Source organism: Limulus polyphemus, unplaced genomic scaffold (genome assembly GCF_000517525.1).
Source record: "Limulus polyphemus unplaced genomic scaffold, Limulus_polyphemus-2.1.2 Scaffold7223, whole genome shotgun sequence".
Taxonomy (NCBI): Eukaryota; Metazoa; Arthropoda; class Merostomata; order Xiphosura; family Limulidae; genus Limulus; species Limulus polyphemus.
The window spans coordinates 5,069-19,726 of NW_013672833.1; the positions used below are offsets into that span (position 1 = coordinate 5,069).

Consider the following 14,658-nt stretch of genomic DNA (forward strand, 5'->3'; position numbering starts at 1 on the left):
TTGTGGTTTCACATTTTGTGTTTTGCAGTTTTTCTCGCCGTTTTTGCATTTTTTACAATTACATATAAGGAAAGCAACATTTCATGTCCTAAGATAACCTTTCATTAATCATGAATTACATAACTTCTATCCAGGGGACCAGTACCCCAGCTAATATACAATATAAATCAATTGCTTCCATATAATAAATATAAGAAAAATACAATTATGGGTATTATGTAGAGAAATAAATAAAGGAACTTTTTGTGTCCTAAGATAACCTTTCATTAATCATGAATTACATAACTTCCATCCAGGGGACCGGTACCCCAGCTAATATACAATATAAATCAATCGCTTCCATATAATAAATATAAGAAAAATACAATTATAGGTATTATGTAGAGAAATAAATAAAGGAACTTTTCATACTTCAAATAACACATTTTAAATTAAAAGTTTAATTTTACATTGAAAGCACATAGATACTGTGTTGTGTAAGTTTCTAAATATTGTCTTTGATTTTAAATTACAAAATGAGTTGAATAGTTTGGCTAGTGAGAGAGAGTGACTGTTAAATCGAGGGCTGAATAAGTTTTGGTTTTATTCTGTACAACGTTTTTAAAGTGTTTTCTTAAAACATGGTATAAAACTGTTATACATAAAAGTGTTAGAATTCATATTATTGGCAGAAATTATTATATTTAAATGTCTGTTTGTACTAGTTTCATATTCATAGAATGCTTGAAAACAATGTGTCTTTCTTTTCAGTATTAGCACCTATATGGATTTGATATGTATTGTTACATGAAAGGCGAAATTTTGATCCTTTCTGCTAAACATCAGCCCTTTGGTTCAGGTAACAAATAAGCAATACCTGATAAGAACGGCTAGTTTATGTAAATATAATAAGTCAAAAAAACTTGCAACTCATTTTTAATGAATAAAAAACAGGAACAATTATCTTTGACACAAGTGTTCGGATAAGTTCAAAAATCATATTCGCTTAAACTGATTCACATTTAAACTTACAATCATTACTTAAAATGTCTGATGTTAATCTGGGTTTCAAATTTGAAAGTGAATTAATGTAGAAAACACATACCTATATAGTTAAATATGAAACTAAAAACAGTCCTCTAACTGATAGACTTGAGAATGGTATTTATATTTAAAAAATACTATTTTTTATTTATATCCAGGAACTTGTTTCTTTAAATAGGAGGTAAAACGACCATCTAACCTTTTTCCAGGCTTGGAAGTTATACTCATTTTTGCAAGAGCCCTTTTGATCTTTCCCCGGTTATTAAGAGTCTTGAATCCTTTCTTTTGTTGTTTACTTTCCCCAACAGGACTAGACAAAGTTCTTAGATACTGGTGTGGAGAAGAGGTGCGAATCTGGAGAAACGTACTTACTCCCAGTTCAAAGGGAATATCAAAGTGGGAAGAAAACCTAGCTCTGGGATCAGGCTGCAAGCAAGAAATTTCTGAAAGTTTCCTTCCTCGTTGGCGAGGAACATTTTCTGGTGTGTTGAGCATCTCTTTAAAAACTTGAAAAAAAATATAATTAAAATAATAAATTCTACCCCTAAACTCCGTTTTTCTTAGTTAATATACTAATAAGTCTGTCAAATATTACACAAGACAAAAAATAACTTGATGATAGTGTGCAAACTTTTACCCAATTTCAAAGTTGTTTTTTTTATATATGAACGTGAAGTAAGTATTTAGACATTAAGATTCGCTTTACGTATTAACAATTTGGTTAGAAATTTGAGAATACAGATTGTGTTCCATATCAATTATCATATTTTCGTTCGTATTATTTGACTTTACATCAACCAAGTAATTATTAATCCAAAATTATTATGATACAAAACTCCTTGTGCTTAAATCTTAAACACTTTTTAATCTACTAAATAATAGTAAATATAATGGTAAAGTCACAGCTTCAGTTTCTCCAAATAATCTTTATCTTCACCAGATTAACTGGGGCTATTTTGGCAAGGTAGAGTGGTGTTTTATGATGGTTGCAGTATACAAATGCTTACATCATATATACATATTATTTTGAAATACTTTTTACGTATTAAATGCTGCTAAAGACAAAGTAGAATTTTCAAAAACTACGTTATTGATCTCAATTTGCCCAAATTATGTTCGCCTCTATTCTTTCTACCAATCAATAAAAATTTCAAGTACTATTTTTACACTCCTTTGATTTTGAATCCAAAATAATCAAATTAAAAGGAATGCAAGAAATAATGTATGCAGTTCACGTGCTTCTAATATATTCTAGGCCCATTGTTTTCTAATTCTTTTGCCAGCTTTTAACATTTAAACCATAATTTACAAATGTTTGAAATATTGAATATTGTCAGTTGAGAAAGTGCAAATTTTTCTGATTAGGAACAACTCTGTTTAGATTGTGATAATTTTTACAGAAGAAAACAGTTTTTTTAGGTCTACATTTAATAAAACATAGTCTGAAAACTCAAAGACAATAGAATGTTATCCGCAAGCAATATCTTACAAACAAATATTTTGTTACTATGAGTGAATGCTGAGGTAAAACAGCAAGATCCTACGAACACTATATTTTTGTGTGTAAAAAATGGAAAGTTAAGGCAAGAAAAAGAAAGAAAAAAAAAACATTCAGCCTCACCTAAAAGATTGGATCTAACAGTAATTGAAAGATGGGTTGTTCCTCGTAAGATTTCCAGAGCGCGAGCATGGCTAACATGTTCGAAACTTTGTCCATTTACTTCCAGAATCTAAAAATTTATCAATTATTTTATGTTAAAAATTATCCCTGAATAACACACAATTAAGTTAAAACAACCTAAAAGTTTGTTTTTTTCTGAAAGTAACAAAAAAGAAACAATAATATTCTTGAAATAACTTATTTTTAAAACACTATTCCAAAACAGTCAATTGATAAAACTAATCTTAGCTTCTCATAATAATAATAAAAGACAAAACAGAAGAACAACACTGGTTTTTAATAGTTGTCATAAAAAAGCTATTTCTGACCACCTTTTTTCATTGTTTTTATATTACTCTTAAACATTTACCAACCTGGTCTCCTCTTCGTAAACCCATCTCTTCTGCTTTAGAGCCCTTGTTAACCTTAGAGATGAAAATCCCAAATCCTCGCTCATAACCACCAAGAATAGAGAAGTGAAGGACATCATCTCTCGTAGAGCGAGCCAAAGTAATAGTTCTACTACGAGCTTTTGTAGCACAAGCAATATTAAGTAACCGTAATTGACTCTGCATTTTCTGAAAGAAATGATAAATACTTTACATATTCCATGTTGTTTTAACCCATTTAATAGCAAGACGTCAGACTTCAGTGTGAGAAGTAAAAAAACTAGTCAAAATTCATCCACGTACAAGGATATAAGTTACTTTTTATGAAATATTCCACCAAAGTTTTTACTAAAGTAATAATTGTATTTATATTACCTCTTGTTCAAGTACAGACTCAAATTTTTCCAAAAATTCCATCATATCTGCATCCTCCTCAAAGTCCGGAAAGTGGTAACTCACCCACAGCAGGACAACCCTTGTGACCTGGAATATGTTCACACAAAATAGATATGATTATTGTTTAACTTTGGAAATTCTTATTTAAACATGAAATTGAAAAAAAATTACTGATAAGATTTCATTTCAATAGGAAAAATTTACGAAATAAAACCGATTAATTATTATTAGTATTATGTAGTTCAGGCTGGAGCATCTTACACATTTTGTACATAAAATAACCCTCATCTCCAGGTAAGTATAGGCTGAGTGTCATCAGTAAATAACTCATCAAAACGAGAAATACTTTGGTAATTATTAGATGTTTTTATTTAATAAAATGTTGTTCTATTAGTGCTATGTTTATATTTGGTGTATTCATAATTTTCTGTTTAGTTTTAAATGACATGACAACAGCTTTAATTTAAGGAAGAAGCTTCAATCTGAAGTATAAATAAATATTGAAAGGAAAAATACAACTCTGAATACATTAATTTAACTAAAAAAAAAGCTCATTTTCATAAAAGGTAAAACTTGCACGTCAAAATAAACAACTTAAAATACAAGTAGTACACCTTATAAAGAACAAATTCTAAGATATTCACCTTATCTCGCAACTGAGGGTCTTTGAACCAAGTTAGGAGATTATTAGCCACTGTTATTGGAGAGGAAATAAAAGTCCTCTGGGTCAGTAGGAAATCCTCTACGTACCTAGGATCAAGAGTATTTTCTTCGACTAGCTGGGCCATTAGGCTATCAGGTGTTCCCTGTATCAAGACAAAGAAATGCTGATTTTCATTCAACTGTCGGGAAAAGCTACCACAGAGCAAATATACACAAACATACACACAGATTCCAGTTCACTTGTAAGAGTTAACGGAAATACGCATATGAACGGGTTTTTAAGCTTTGGAAAAACTAAACATGATACCAAACTACAAAATTACTCTTTCAACATAAAAAACAAATCTGTAAAATCTGAAAATCTTTAAACAATTTCATGACATTTGTTTATTCATGATGTTAGAAAAACACGAAAGTTCAAGAAGTCTTGATAGAAATGAATAAAAACCCCATAACCCCGTATAGGCATTTTACAAGCCATTGAATATAATAGGTTCGATCTTCCAATAGCACACAATCCAACTATAAGTTTATAGCTTGAACTAAAAGATATGTCTGTATCAGTTACTAAAAATTGATAGTAATTCTTTTTTTCATACTTTTTTAAACCCAGACTATATATATTACTGAAGTAAAAAATAACATAAAAATAAGACACTGTACATATTACTGAAGTAAAAAATAACATAAAAATAAGACACTGTACAACTTATCTTATTTGATCTCTTTATGAAAGTGTTTTTATTACCCAACAAGACAACTTTTTGTCTTGTCAACAACCGTTATGATGTGAACATTTTTTCCAAGCTGGTGAAACATAATTATAATTAATTATACTCGTCATAAAATATTAGTATTAGGCCTATTATATTTTTAACACTACATTCTTTATCTAGTCCTTTAGGGAATATAATAAGCCTAATATTGATGTCTTACAAGAAGTATAATTAGTTGTTTGTCTTGTTTTTACTGTATAGATCACTGAACTATTTTAAATGCAATTTCCTGAAAATAAGAAAGCTTTAAAATTTTTATCAGTCCCTACCCTTATGACCACATGGCCCTGCTGACTGCCTCCATCTAAGACCCTTTGTTCTGTTACAAGAACAACTTGACCATTTTCTTCATGTTTTCTAGTATTCTCTTCCCCCTGGTGAAGAATTTTGTGGTAGTCACTTTGAGCAATACAAACAAACTGACAGTCGTCCAACATGGTCCGCATCACCCCTTCGTGATACATTTTCTCTGTTGTGGCAGTTATTCCAAAGCTAAAAGAAAATAATTAATCCAAGATTAATGTTAAAATGAAAGAAATCAGTCTGTTTCAATGATCTCATTTAACATTCAATACAAATAACTGTTTTCTCAGAAAATAATAATCTTAATTAATATTCACAAAAAATTTCCTATTTTAAGTTTACTTCTAAGTAGAGACAAAACAAAAAATTATTTATTAATCCCTTAAGCTTAGAAGAAAAACAGCCAAAAATATGCAAAAGTCATTTCATCAAGAATTTCCACTAAAACTTAAGAATGAATACTTTTTCTTTTTTAATAAAAAACTCGAGAGTAAATGAGAATACATTTTTTTTTCAGTTTTTCTTTGTTCTATACCTGTCACCAACATGCAGCTCATGGCTTGTTCCATCTGGAAAATCAACTTCAACTTGACCGTTGACAATGACAGACCAGGAGTCTAACTCTTCTCCATCGTTCATCACAACCGTTCCTGCTTTTTGAACAACGGCAAAAACCATTACCGCACACAAAGCTCGTCTAACAGCTATCGTCATGTTGGCAAAAGCCTGTTAAAAAAAACGCTCTGTTACTACTCAGAATCATTTGAATAATCAATATTCTGAAAGGAAAATATGTTATGCAAACATCAACAGAGATACAAAGTTACATTTCTCGAATAATTAAATATTCTATGTAATAGTTCTAGTTATAACTATAAAGTTATTTTCTTATTTTCCAGCAGTATTTTCTTTATTTCACAGTATTCAAAAACGACAGTTTTCATTATATTGAAAAATAACACACAGAGATGACAAATGACACAAATCATAAATAATAAAACAGAAATATTTCTTCTACCAATAAAAACAAGTGTTGATATTTTTCTTTTAAATCTTGAAGTTTCACAATCAATATACATGCACAGAATTCAGATACCAAACCTTACACACTGTAACTGGAAAAAATAATAAAAGTGCGAATAATGAGAATAATAAGGCGAGTTCTGAAAATAATTAAAAAAAGTTTTCCATAAAATAATATAAAAAGATAGAGATATTAAAGGATATAGCTACTGTCCTGTGTTAATGAGACAGTAACAACACAGCCATAGTGCTTGTTGTTAATGTCTAATTAACTCAGCACTATAGCTATGTTGTTAATGTCTAATTAACTCTAGCTACAGTGCTGAGTTAATTAGACATTAACAACATAGCTACAGTGCTGAGACATTAACAACATAGCTACAGTACTGAGTTAATTAGACATTAACAACACAGCCATGGTGCTGAGTTAATTAGACATTAACAACACAGCTACAGTGCTGAGTTAATTACATTAACAACACAGCTACAGTGCTGAGTTAATTAGACATTAACAACACAGCTACAGTGCTGAGTTAATTAGACATTAACAACACAGCTACAGTGCTGAGTTAATTAGACATTAACAACATAGCTATAGTGCTGAGTTAATTAGACATTAACAACATAGCTATAATGCTGAGTTAATTAGACATTAACAATATAGCTACTGTACTGTGTTAGAGACATAAATGAAATAGCTATAGTGCTGTGATGATTAGAAACGTTACTTGTCTTGCTATCTTAATTAAAGACATAGCTTTATGACACGAGAGTTATTCAGTATTTTTTGAGATCCATAGACCCTCATACCGACTTTGAGACTTGTTAATGTAATTTTACAGATAGACTAGCATAGCATTGTTAAAATTATACAAGGGATTATCAAGTTGTAGACATTGTTCAGAAACAAAAGTAATTTTAGAGAATTACACCAAATCACAAATTTATCTAGTAACAAAGAATGAGTAAAAAAATGGCTATTACATGACACCAGAATTATAAACCTCTGTCAATCATAACCGTGGCCACTGACAATTTGATAACGGTTAACATAAAAAAATAATTATTACATTTGTGAAAAACTGTGGATCAGTCAGTTTGGATTTACTTTTTGTCCCTATGGAATAATATTCTACATATACAGTATAAATACAGCTTCAAATAATACAAAATATAATTGCGAAAAAAAGCTTAGTTGGCCAGATGGGGTACTTCACCCAGGCTCCAAACGTAGAAGGGACCCAATGAAAATTGTGAAAGGGTAAAGGATAAAATATATATATAAAAAACAAAATGTTATAATTAGGCCTGGCAATGATAAAATAATAGTTAAACACAGTTTTATCTCCACATTCAATATCTATTGAACAAACTTTCAACTCATCTCATGCAGTTATTGCGAGCCTAACTGATATGCGATAAGAACAAATTTTCTTCTTAAATACTGTAATGCCTGCACACGCAATGCATTTCCAATTAATAATAACGTATCACCTGGTGTTACAATCATAGTGAAATACAAAATATTGTACACAATTATCACAACTGATAATAACATTGTTCCAAGAATACCGTACATTTATAGAAACAAGTTGACTTTGAAAAGTCGAAAGTTTACTCACTAAACTGTGAACACAGACATAAAATCTCAACTGAGTTATTGTTATTATTCAACATTTATTTAACTGTGTTGTGAATTAAAAGAAGATTTAGTATGATTCAAGAAAGGAAACTAAAAAATGTGAAATTTTGATTTTGAGGTCAAGTGGAAACAGAAATTAATATATCTAAACTTAAAAAGAAAAAAGATTTACTGATATAGGGTAAAACAAGGTTGTGCAGTGCAGAAAAAATATGATTATCCACTAAAAATGCAGTTTCTGCTATTAAATAGAAAAAACAAAACAACTTTCTTACTGGTAAGTGTTGCAAGAATTCCAATAATACTTCAATATCATCTTCTGTCCTTTCTGAAGAGTCCTTTTCCAGACATTCTCGTACAGTGTCTCTCACAGTCAGGCACTGCCAACAGTAAAAAAAGTCATTTTCAGCCAATCTGAAAATTAAAAGAATGTAAATTTTCTTCTGGTGTTTACTGTGCATGTTATCTCCAGGGCAGACTGCAACAAATGACGAGCATAAGTTAACGAGCTTGGAAATACAGAATGCTACTGAATTATTCATAACAGCTGCCGTTACTAGAAAAGATGACAAAAGTATCCCATTAACAGAGCAAAATTCCATTAGTCAGCATTTTGATAAGTTACATCAGAGCACATTTTATTCAGAAATCTGCTTTATCACACATGCACTATAACTAGAAAATGACTTGTTTGAAATAGCTTTCACGTGACCATTTTGTGGAACTTTAGCTACAGGACCTCTATTCTGATATTGCTAAAAATATTATTGAATTATCTACTGCTCCAAAACTGCATCTTCATGAATGAATAAATATTTCAAAACATTTATCATATATAGTGGCCCAAAAGTAGGTATACCCCTTTCATTTAGTTAACATTCTGTAATTTCCTACTCCAAACTTTGTCCTTGAGTACTCCCCAGAAGAAAAAGTCCATAGGGGTACAGTCCAATGACCATGGAAACATCTTGATTGCTCCTCTGTGGCCTATCCCTCTGAAGGAAATTTTCATCAAGACAATTGCAATTTACAGAACTTCAAACACAGACAGACTTGTGTCAGAAAGTTTGCAGAAGTGTGGCAGGCAGACTCCAGGATTGTGTGAACAGTGATGGGTTTCAATTTGAACACCTGCAGAATTAACTTTTCCATAATTCTATGTAAGGTGTAAAGTGCTGTTAAATAAGTTATCACTTATCAACTGTATACTTTAATCTAATTATTTGAAACACATTATCAACTGTATACCTACTTTTGGGCCACCCTGTCTATATATATATAAACTTTTAAACTATAAAAAAATATATTCTAAAACCTGTTAAGTACCATTTTGTTTTTGTATTTTTATCCAAGAAATTACATAAGACTTTCTAGCTAGCATTTAGTTGTTCAGGAATATATAAGCCTACTTTTCCTGTTACATTTTTAAAGTGATAACAACACATCATAAAACTGTGGAAACAAACTAAAATATTATAAAACACCAAATACTGTACACAGTATGATGACTGGAAGATATTCTACTTGGATAAAGATGGTTTAATTTGTGTAAGTAATAGAGTATGAGTAATCAAAGAAGGTAAGTGTAACTTGGAAAAGTATATCCACATTTTAATACAGGTGGCTTTCAAGAAAAAATGTTTATGTTAAATTTTCATCAACTGAGGATGCAAACCAAGAAACACAAAATTTTATGAAAGTAATAAAACGTCACAAAATACTACTATACATCCGTTGCTAATTTCATAAATTAAATCTTTGTTTCACGTTAAAAGTAAATTAAGTGCATATAATTTCAGAAACATTTTTATAAAACTATAATGTGTCAGGTCATTCTAAATAAGTAGAATGTGGTTCTTTTTTTGTGAGAATTCTGCATTTGTTAAGAAGATGAAATAACCTTACATCAATTAACTCTGCAAGGTCCTCCTCGTCATCAGAATCCACAGCACTCTCTGTGAGTCCTGAAAGGTCCACTTCTTGGTCCTCCAGTGAAGACTGCACTGACTGCATGGTGTCAGATCCAGAGTAGGCCGACGAGGTATCACTACCATGAGAGTTTCTGTTGGACTTGAACAGTTCTCCTCGTTGTAGTATGGTTTGGACTTGTTGATATTCTGCGAGCTGCACGGGTATTGGAACAAGAACATTTTTTTTTTAATACACGTTGAAGTGTTAGAAAACGTTTCATGTATCAATAGAAAAATGAAATAAATGTATGATCTATTTTCGAGAAAAAAAAATCACACGCGTGCTTAATGTTTAACGCCATTAAGTGCCCCAATGAAATAAAATTATGCATTTTTCTGGTTAGTTTGAACTGTACATAATTTGATTTAAAAACTTTTCAATAGGTGGCATATCCAATTTCAAAATTTTCAGACCAGTAAATTATATAAACTTTGCAATATTATAAGCAATCCAGTTGAAAATAAAGGCTACATGTAGTTAATTTTTTTCGTTGCCCCTGTTATTGTTGTTTTTTTTTGGGGGGGGGGAGTTTGCGCCAACCTACTACTCGAGGGCTATCTGCATAGCTGTCCATAATTTAGACGTGATAGGCTATAACAGGGGTTCCCAATTAAGGGTGCAAAATAAGGATCCAGGGGGTGCGCGGAAGAGGCCTATACAAGGTTCGTTTTCCTCCAAATGTCGCCAAGAGGAAATGTCTAATGCACACTTTTCAGGGGAGGGGTGCAAGGGCCACAAAAGGTTGGGAACCACTGGGCTAGAGGGATGGCAGCTAGTCAAAACCACCCAATGCTAACTTTTGGACTATTATTTTTAAGAACTAAAAGTGGGTTGAATGTTACATTACAACGATCCCACGGCTGAAAGGACAAGCATATTCTGTGAGGGATTCGAACTCACGACCCGCAGATCGCTAGGGAAATCCTGAGAAAGAATGTATTTGTTGGCATGAACACGGATTCGACTCTACGTCATCTTGCAATCCACGTGATCGGACTCAATCCTGTCCAGACGAATGGATATAAAAGCTACATTTCAAACAAGAAGACAATCGAATCCTAGCTCACAGCTACCTATTAAAAAAGAAGACGATCGAATCCTAGCTCACAGCTACCTTTCAAACAAGAAGACGATCGAATCCTAGCTCACAGCTACCTATTCAAACAAGAAGACGATCGAATCCTAGCTCACAGCTACCTTTCAAACAAGAAGACGATCGAATCCTAGCTCACAGCTAGCTACTTTCAAACAAGAAGACGATCGAATCCTAGCTCACAGCTACCTTTCAAACAAGAAGACGATCGAATCCTAGCCTCTGTCACCACATACACTATATTCAGAATTTCCCTAAAGACTGTAACAGATTAGCAGCCGAAACGTAGATTATAAACTTTAGTAATTAACCGAGTAAATTAGTAATTAAATGATTAATCTCTCTGTAACTATTTAATTGTTTGCCTACTTGAAACCACATTTTTGAATGATACATAAGGATTTCGATTGGCAACAAATAATTGTTTTCTAAACTATATTACTTAACTGCCTTCTCTGGTTTATTATCCTAGAGATAATTATAAAACGTAATCCCAAACGACTGACATATACCAGAGAAATGGTACTAACTTAGGGCTCAGTTCTCATGGTTTATAGAACGTAATCATGTGACGAAAGACGCAAACCCACAAAGCTTGTGATTAAGTGTAAAAAATAAAATGTATGTTCACATGGAGGCCAGATGTCTGGGAACTGTCCAACTTTTCTCTTTTGTTAAATAGTTTGTTTAATCATTTCTCATCAACGTATACACGCATTGTTGATTCACTACAAACATTACATAATAAACGAGGCCTTAAATGTTTCGTATACAAACAGACTTTAGACTCCTACGTACTCATAAAACAATTATAATAAAAGATTTATCCGAGCTCTCATATTTTTACGGTTTATGCTCTATAAATATAAAGTAAACCAAGGGGATCACTCCCTATATAGATCAATAATACGGGGGAGCTCATAAAAATATGTTTGAATTCATAGTTTTCATGGTTTATATCCTACAAATATACATCTTGTTTAGAATAACCTAGGGTGGGAGTGGGTTATTTCATATATATATAGGTCAATACAGAAGGGTTAAGTTTTTTATTTTATTTTGAGTTCATGAAAGAGTCGAGTTTTACATTAGTTACCTATACGCCACAAGTATATGACAAGAATTGGGGTTGAACCATTTGAGATTATTCGGTACTGACCTGTATAGGGAGCGACCCCATGAGTTTGTTCTAAATCAAGTGTATGCTTGTAAATAAAGTACAGAAAACGATAGGGTTATGCAGTCCTGGTTTGGGAAAGACTACCTTTTTCTAAAGAAAAACCTGGAGATGTGGAATGACACCCACACTAAATAATTTAGATGGAGTAAATCTGTAGAAATGCTTTTTAAAAGTAGTATCTATTTAAAACAGGGTACGCTAGGCTTAAATAGAATATTCGCGCAAAGTTACGAGGGCCTATCTGCACTAGCTGTCTCTAATTTTGAACTTATAAACTAGACGGAAGGTTGGTAGTAGACAGCACCTACTGCCAACTCTTGGAGTACTCTAATATAATAGTGGGCTTTGACTATCTCTCTTATAACGCACCCACTGCCGCAATGTGCGGATCGCGATTTCTATATTTAATTTACAACAGTGCGGTATATTATAGTTAATTAACGAAACAAATGTGGAAACCTTAAATAAATAGCAGAACTTTGTTAGAATAAAATATACTAAGTTGATGATGTTTCAGAAGTCCCAAGAATCATGATAATAATGGCTATTTACTAACATAAAAGGAGACAAAAAGATCAACAACGAAACACATTAGCAGTCATTACATTAGTATTTGTGCAGGTTTGTTTGTCTGTGGAATTTCACGCAAAGCTACTCGAGAGTTATCTTTGCTAGCCGTTTCTGATCTTAAAGTGATAGACAATAGCGAAGGCAGCTAGTTAACGACACCCACCGCCAAATCTTGAGTTACTCTTTACCAACGAACAGTGCGATTGATCGTCACTTTATAACGCCCTAAAGTCTGAAAGGGCGCGTATGTTAGGCAACGGGTTACGACCCGGCTACCTAATCACCAGGCCTAGTATGTATGTACAAGTTATACAATTTAGTGTGGCGACAGTTCGTTTCTACACGAGTATCAGTGCAGTATTGTGGACTGTGATCCTTTCGACCCTCCCTCCCATCTCTTTCTTTGATACACACAATTACAGAGGTCAAGCAAAAAGTTTAAGATATAATCAGAAGCAACTATATGTATATAAACAACAATTAAGATTTAAGCGAGATAAAAAGTTAAGTAATCTAATGAACCCGTAAAGTGAGCTGCTCTCTCCCAAACCTATTAAATAACAGTGAATCTGTTCCACCAAACTCACTGATCACCTAGGTACTTTGTCCGTTTTTATTGAAGCTAGCAAACATCTGATTTAGTCTTGAAGCAACGACAGGCCAAAGTCGACAGATACGAGTTGTCAACTTATGCTGTGGATGATGAACTGCCTTGTCCAGGTGTTCGAGAAACGGACTTGGGAATGGTTCCACATCCTACTAACATCATATTGAGGACATGCAGCCAATTCGCAACAGCCTGTGACTCGCTAGTTTACATTTGTCCGATGATTTTTTTATAAAAGGGGAACCATCCAGATCTCTTCTTTATGATGTAGTTACTTCCATGAACAATCTGGGGAGCTTAAAACTACAGATACAGCAAAGGCTGAATTATCAATAAATTCACATTTCAGATCCTGACTCACCATCAGATGTCTGATTTGCATAACAATGAACTGAGTTTCATGTTCTTTTATAGAATTGTACTTAGTTGTTTAACACATTCCAGTAACTACGTCTCCGTACTGGTTTTCTATTGTTTCTTCTTCCAAACACATTTCAATCGACCGCCCTTCCTTCATTTCTCAGTAGATCGTCTTGAAATTTGACAAGTGTTATACCTTGGTCCAATACTCCCAGACACCTTTTTATTTATTTTTTGACTTCGGCCTTTTTAAAGACTTTGTGAGGTCAAATGTCATGGAACATAAAAATGTATATTTTGGGCTCTTGTGCGGTAATATTTACAGCAATCAAGATCAAAATGGCACAAATATAAATTTTCATGCGCCCAACACACTGACATTAAAATGCCCAATTTTGACTGTTTACGGGGGAGTGAGCAGAACTCACCAAAGAGCATAGTTTGTTTTAGGGGTGGGAGGTCAATTACTCGGACGTATTTTGACCAATCTACATACAATTTGATACTTTTCTACAGGCACCATACAATGACAAAAAAATAAATGTTAGACCTACCCATTTTTTTGTAATTATAGGGGATCAAGATGCCACAAAAAGCATAACTGTAGGTTGAATTTTTTTTACAATTGTTCCGCCGTATTTCAGCCAATTTACATGGGAATTAGTACAAATATACCTCCATGCAGGTCCCTAGCAGTGAAACAGAACGTTTTCGATTTTTATGGTGTCAAAATTGGCCATGTTGAGATTGTGTGGTGGAGACATGTTACAATTACCGCGAATGTTGGCCCCTTTAATTATTTAATTGTTTTGTGCAGTGTATCCACTATACTCTAACATGAACCAATATACACCAAAATCACTTAATTGTTTTGTGCAGTGTATCCACTATACTTTAACATGAACCAATATATACCCAAATCACTTAATTGTTTTGTGCAGTGTATCCACTATACTTTAACATGAACCAATATATACCCAAATCACTTAATTGTTTTGTGCA

The 14,658-nt window shown here is 32.7% G+C and overlaps 1 protein-coding gene across 1 annotated transcript in view; it reads right to left on the reverse strand.

Annotated features, from left to right (window-relative positions):
- The window catches only part of LOC106474436 (rap guanine nucleotide exchange factor 2-like), a 25,045-nt gene that overhangs the window by 4,931 nt on the left and 5,456 nt on the right, over positions 1–14,658 (reverse strand). Inside the window, exons 2-10 of the mRNA XM_022402742.1 lie at positions 9,781–9,999; positions 8,151–8,255; positions 5,746–5,936; positions 5,177–5,399; positions 4,113–4,274; positions 3,448–3,555; positions 3,058–3,261; positions 2,645–2,753; positions 1,223–1,529 (exon numbers count right to left, since the gene is read on the reverse strand). Of these exons, the coding sequence (XP_022258450.1) occupies positions 1,223–1,529; positions 2,645–2,753; positions 3,058–3,261; positions 3,448–3,555; positions 4,113–4,274; positions 5,177–5,399; positions 5,746–5,936; positions 8,151–8,255; positions 9,781–9,999 (1,628 nt within the window). The remainder of the gene's footprint in view (positions 1–1,222; positions 1,530–2,644; positions 2,754–3,057; positions 3,262–3,447; positions 3,556–4,112; positions 4,275–5,176; positions 5,400–5,745; positions 5,937–8,150; positions 8,256–9,780; positions 10,000–14,658) is intronic.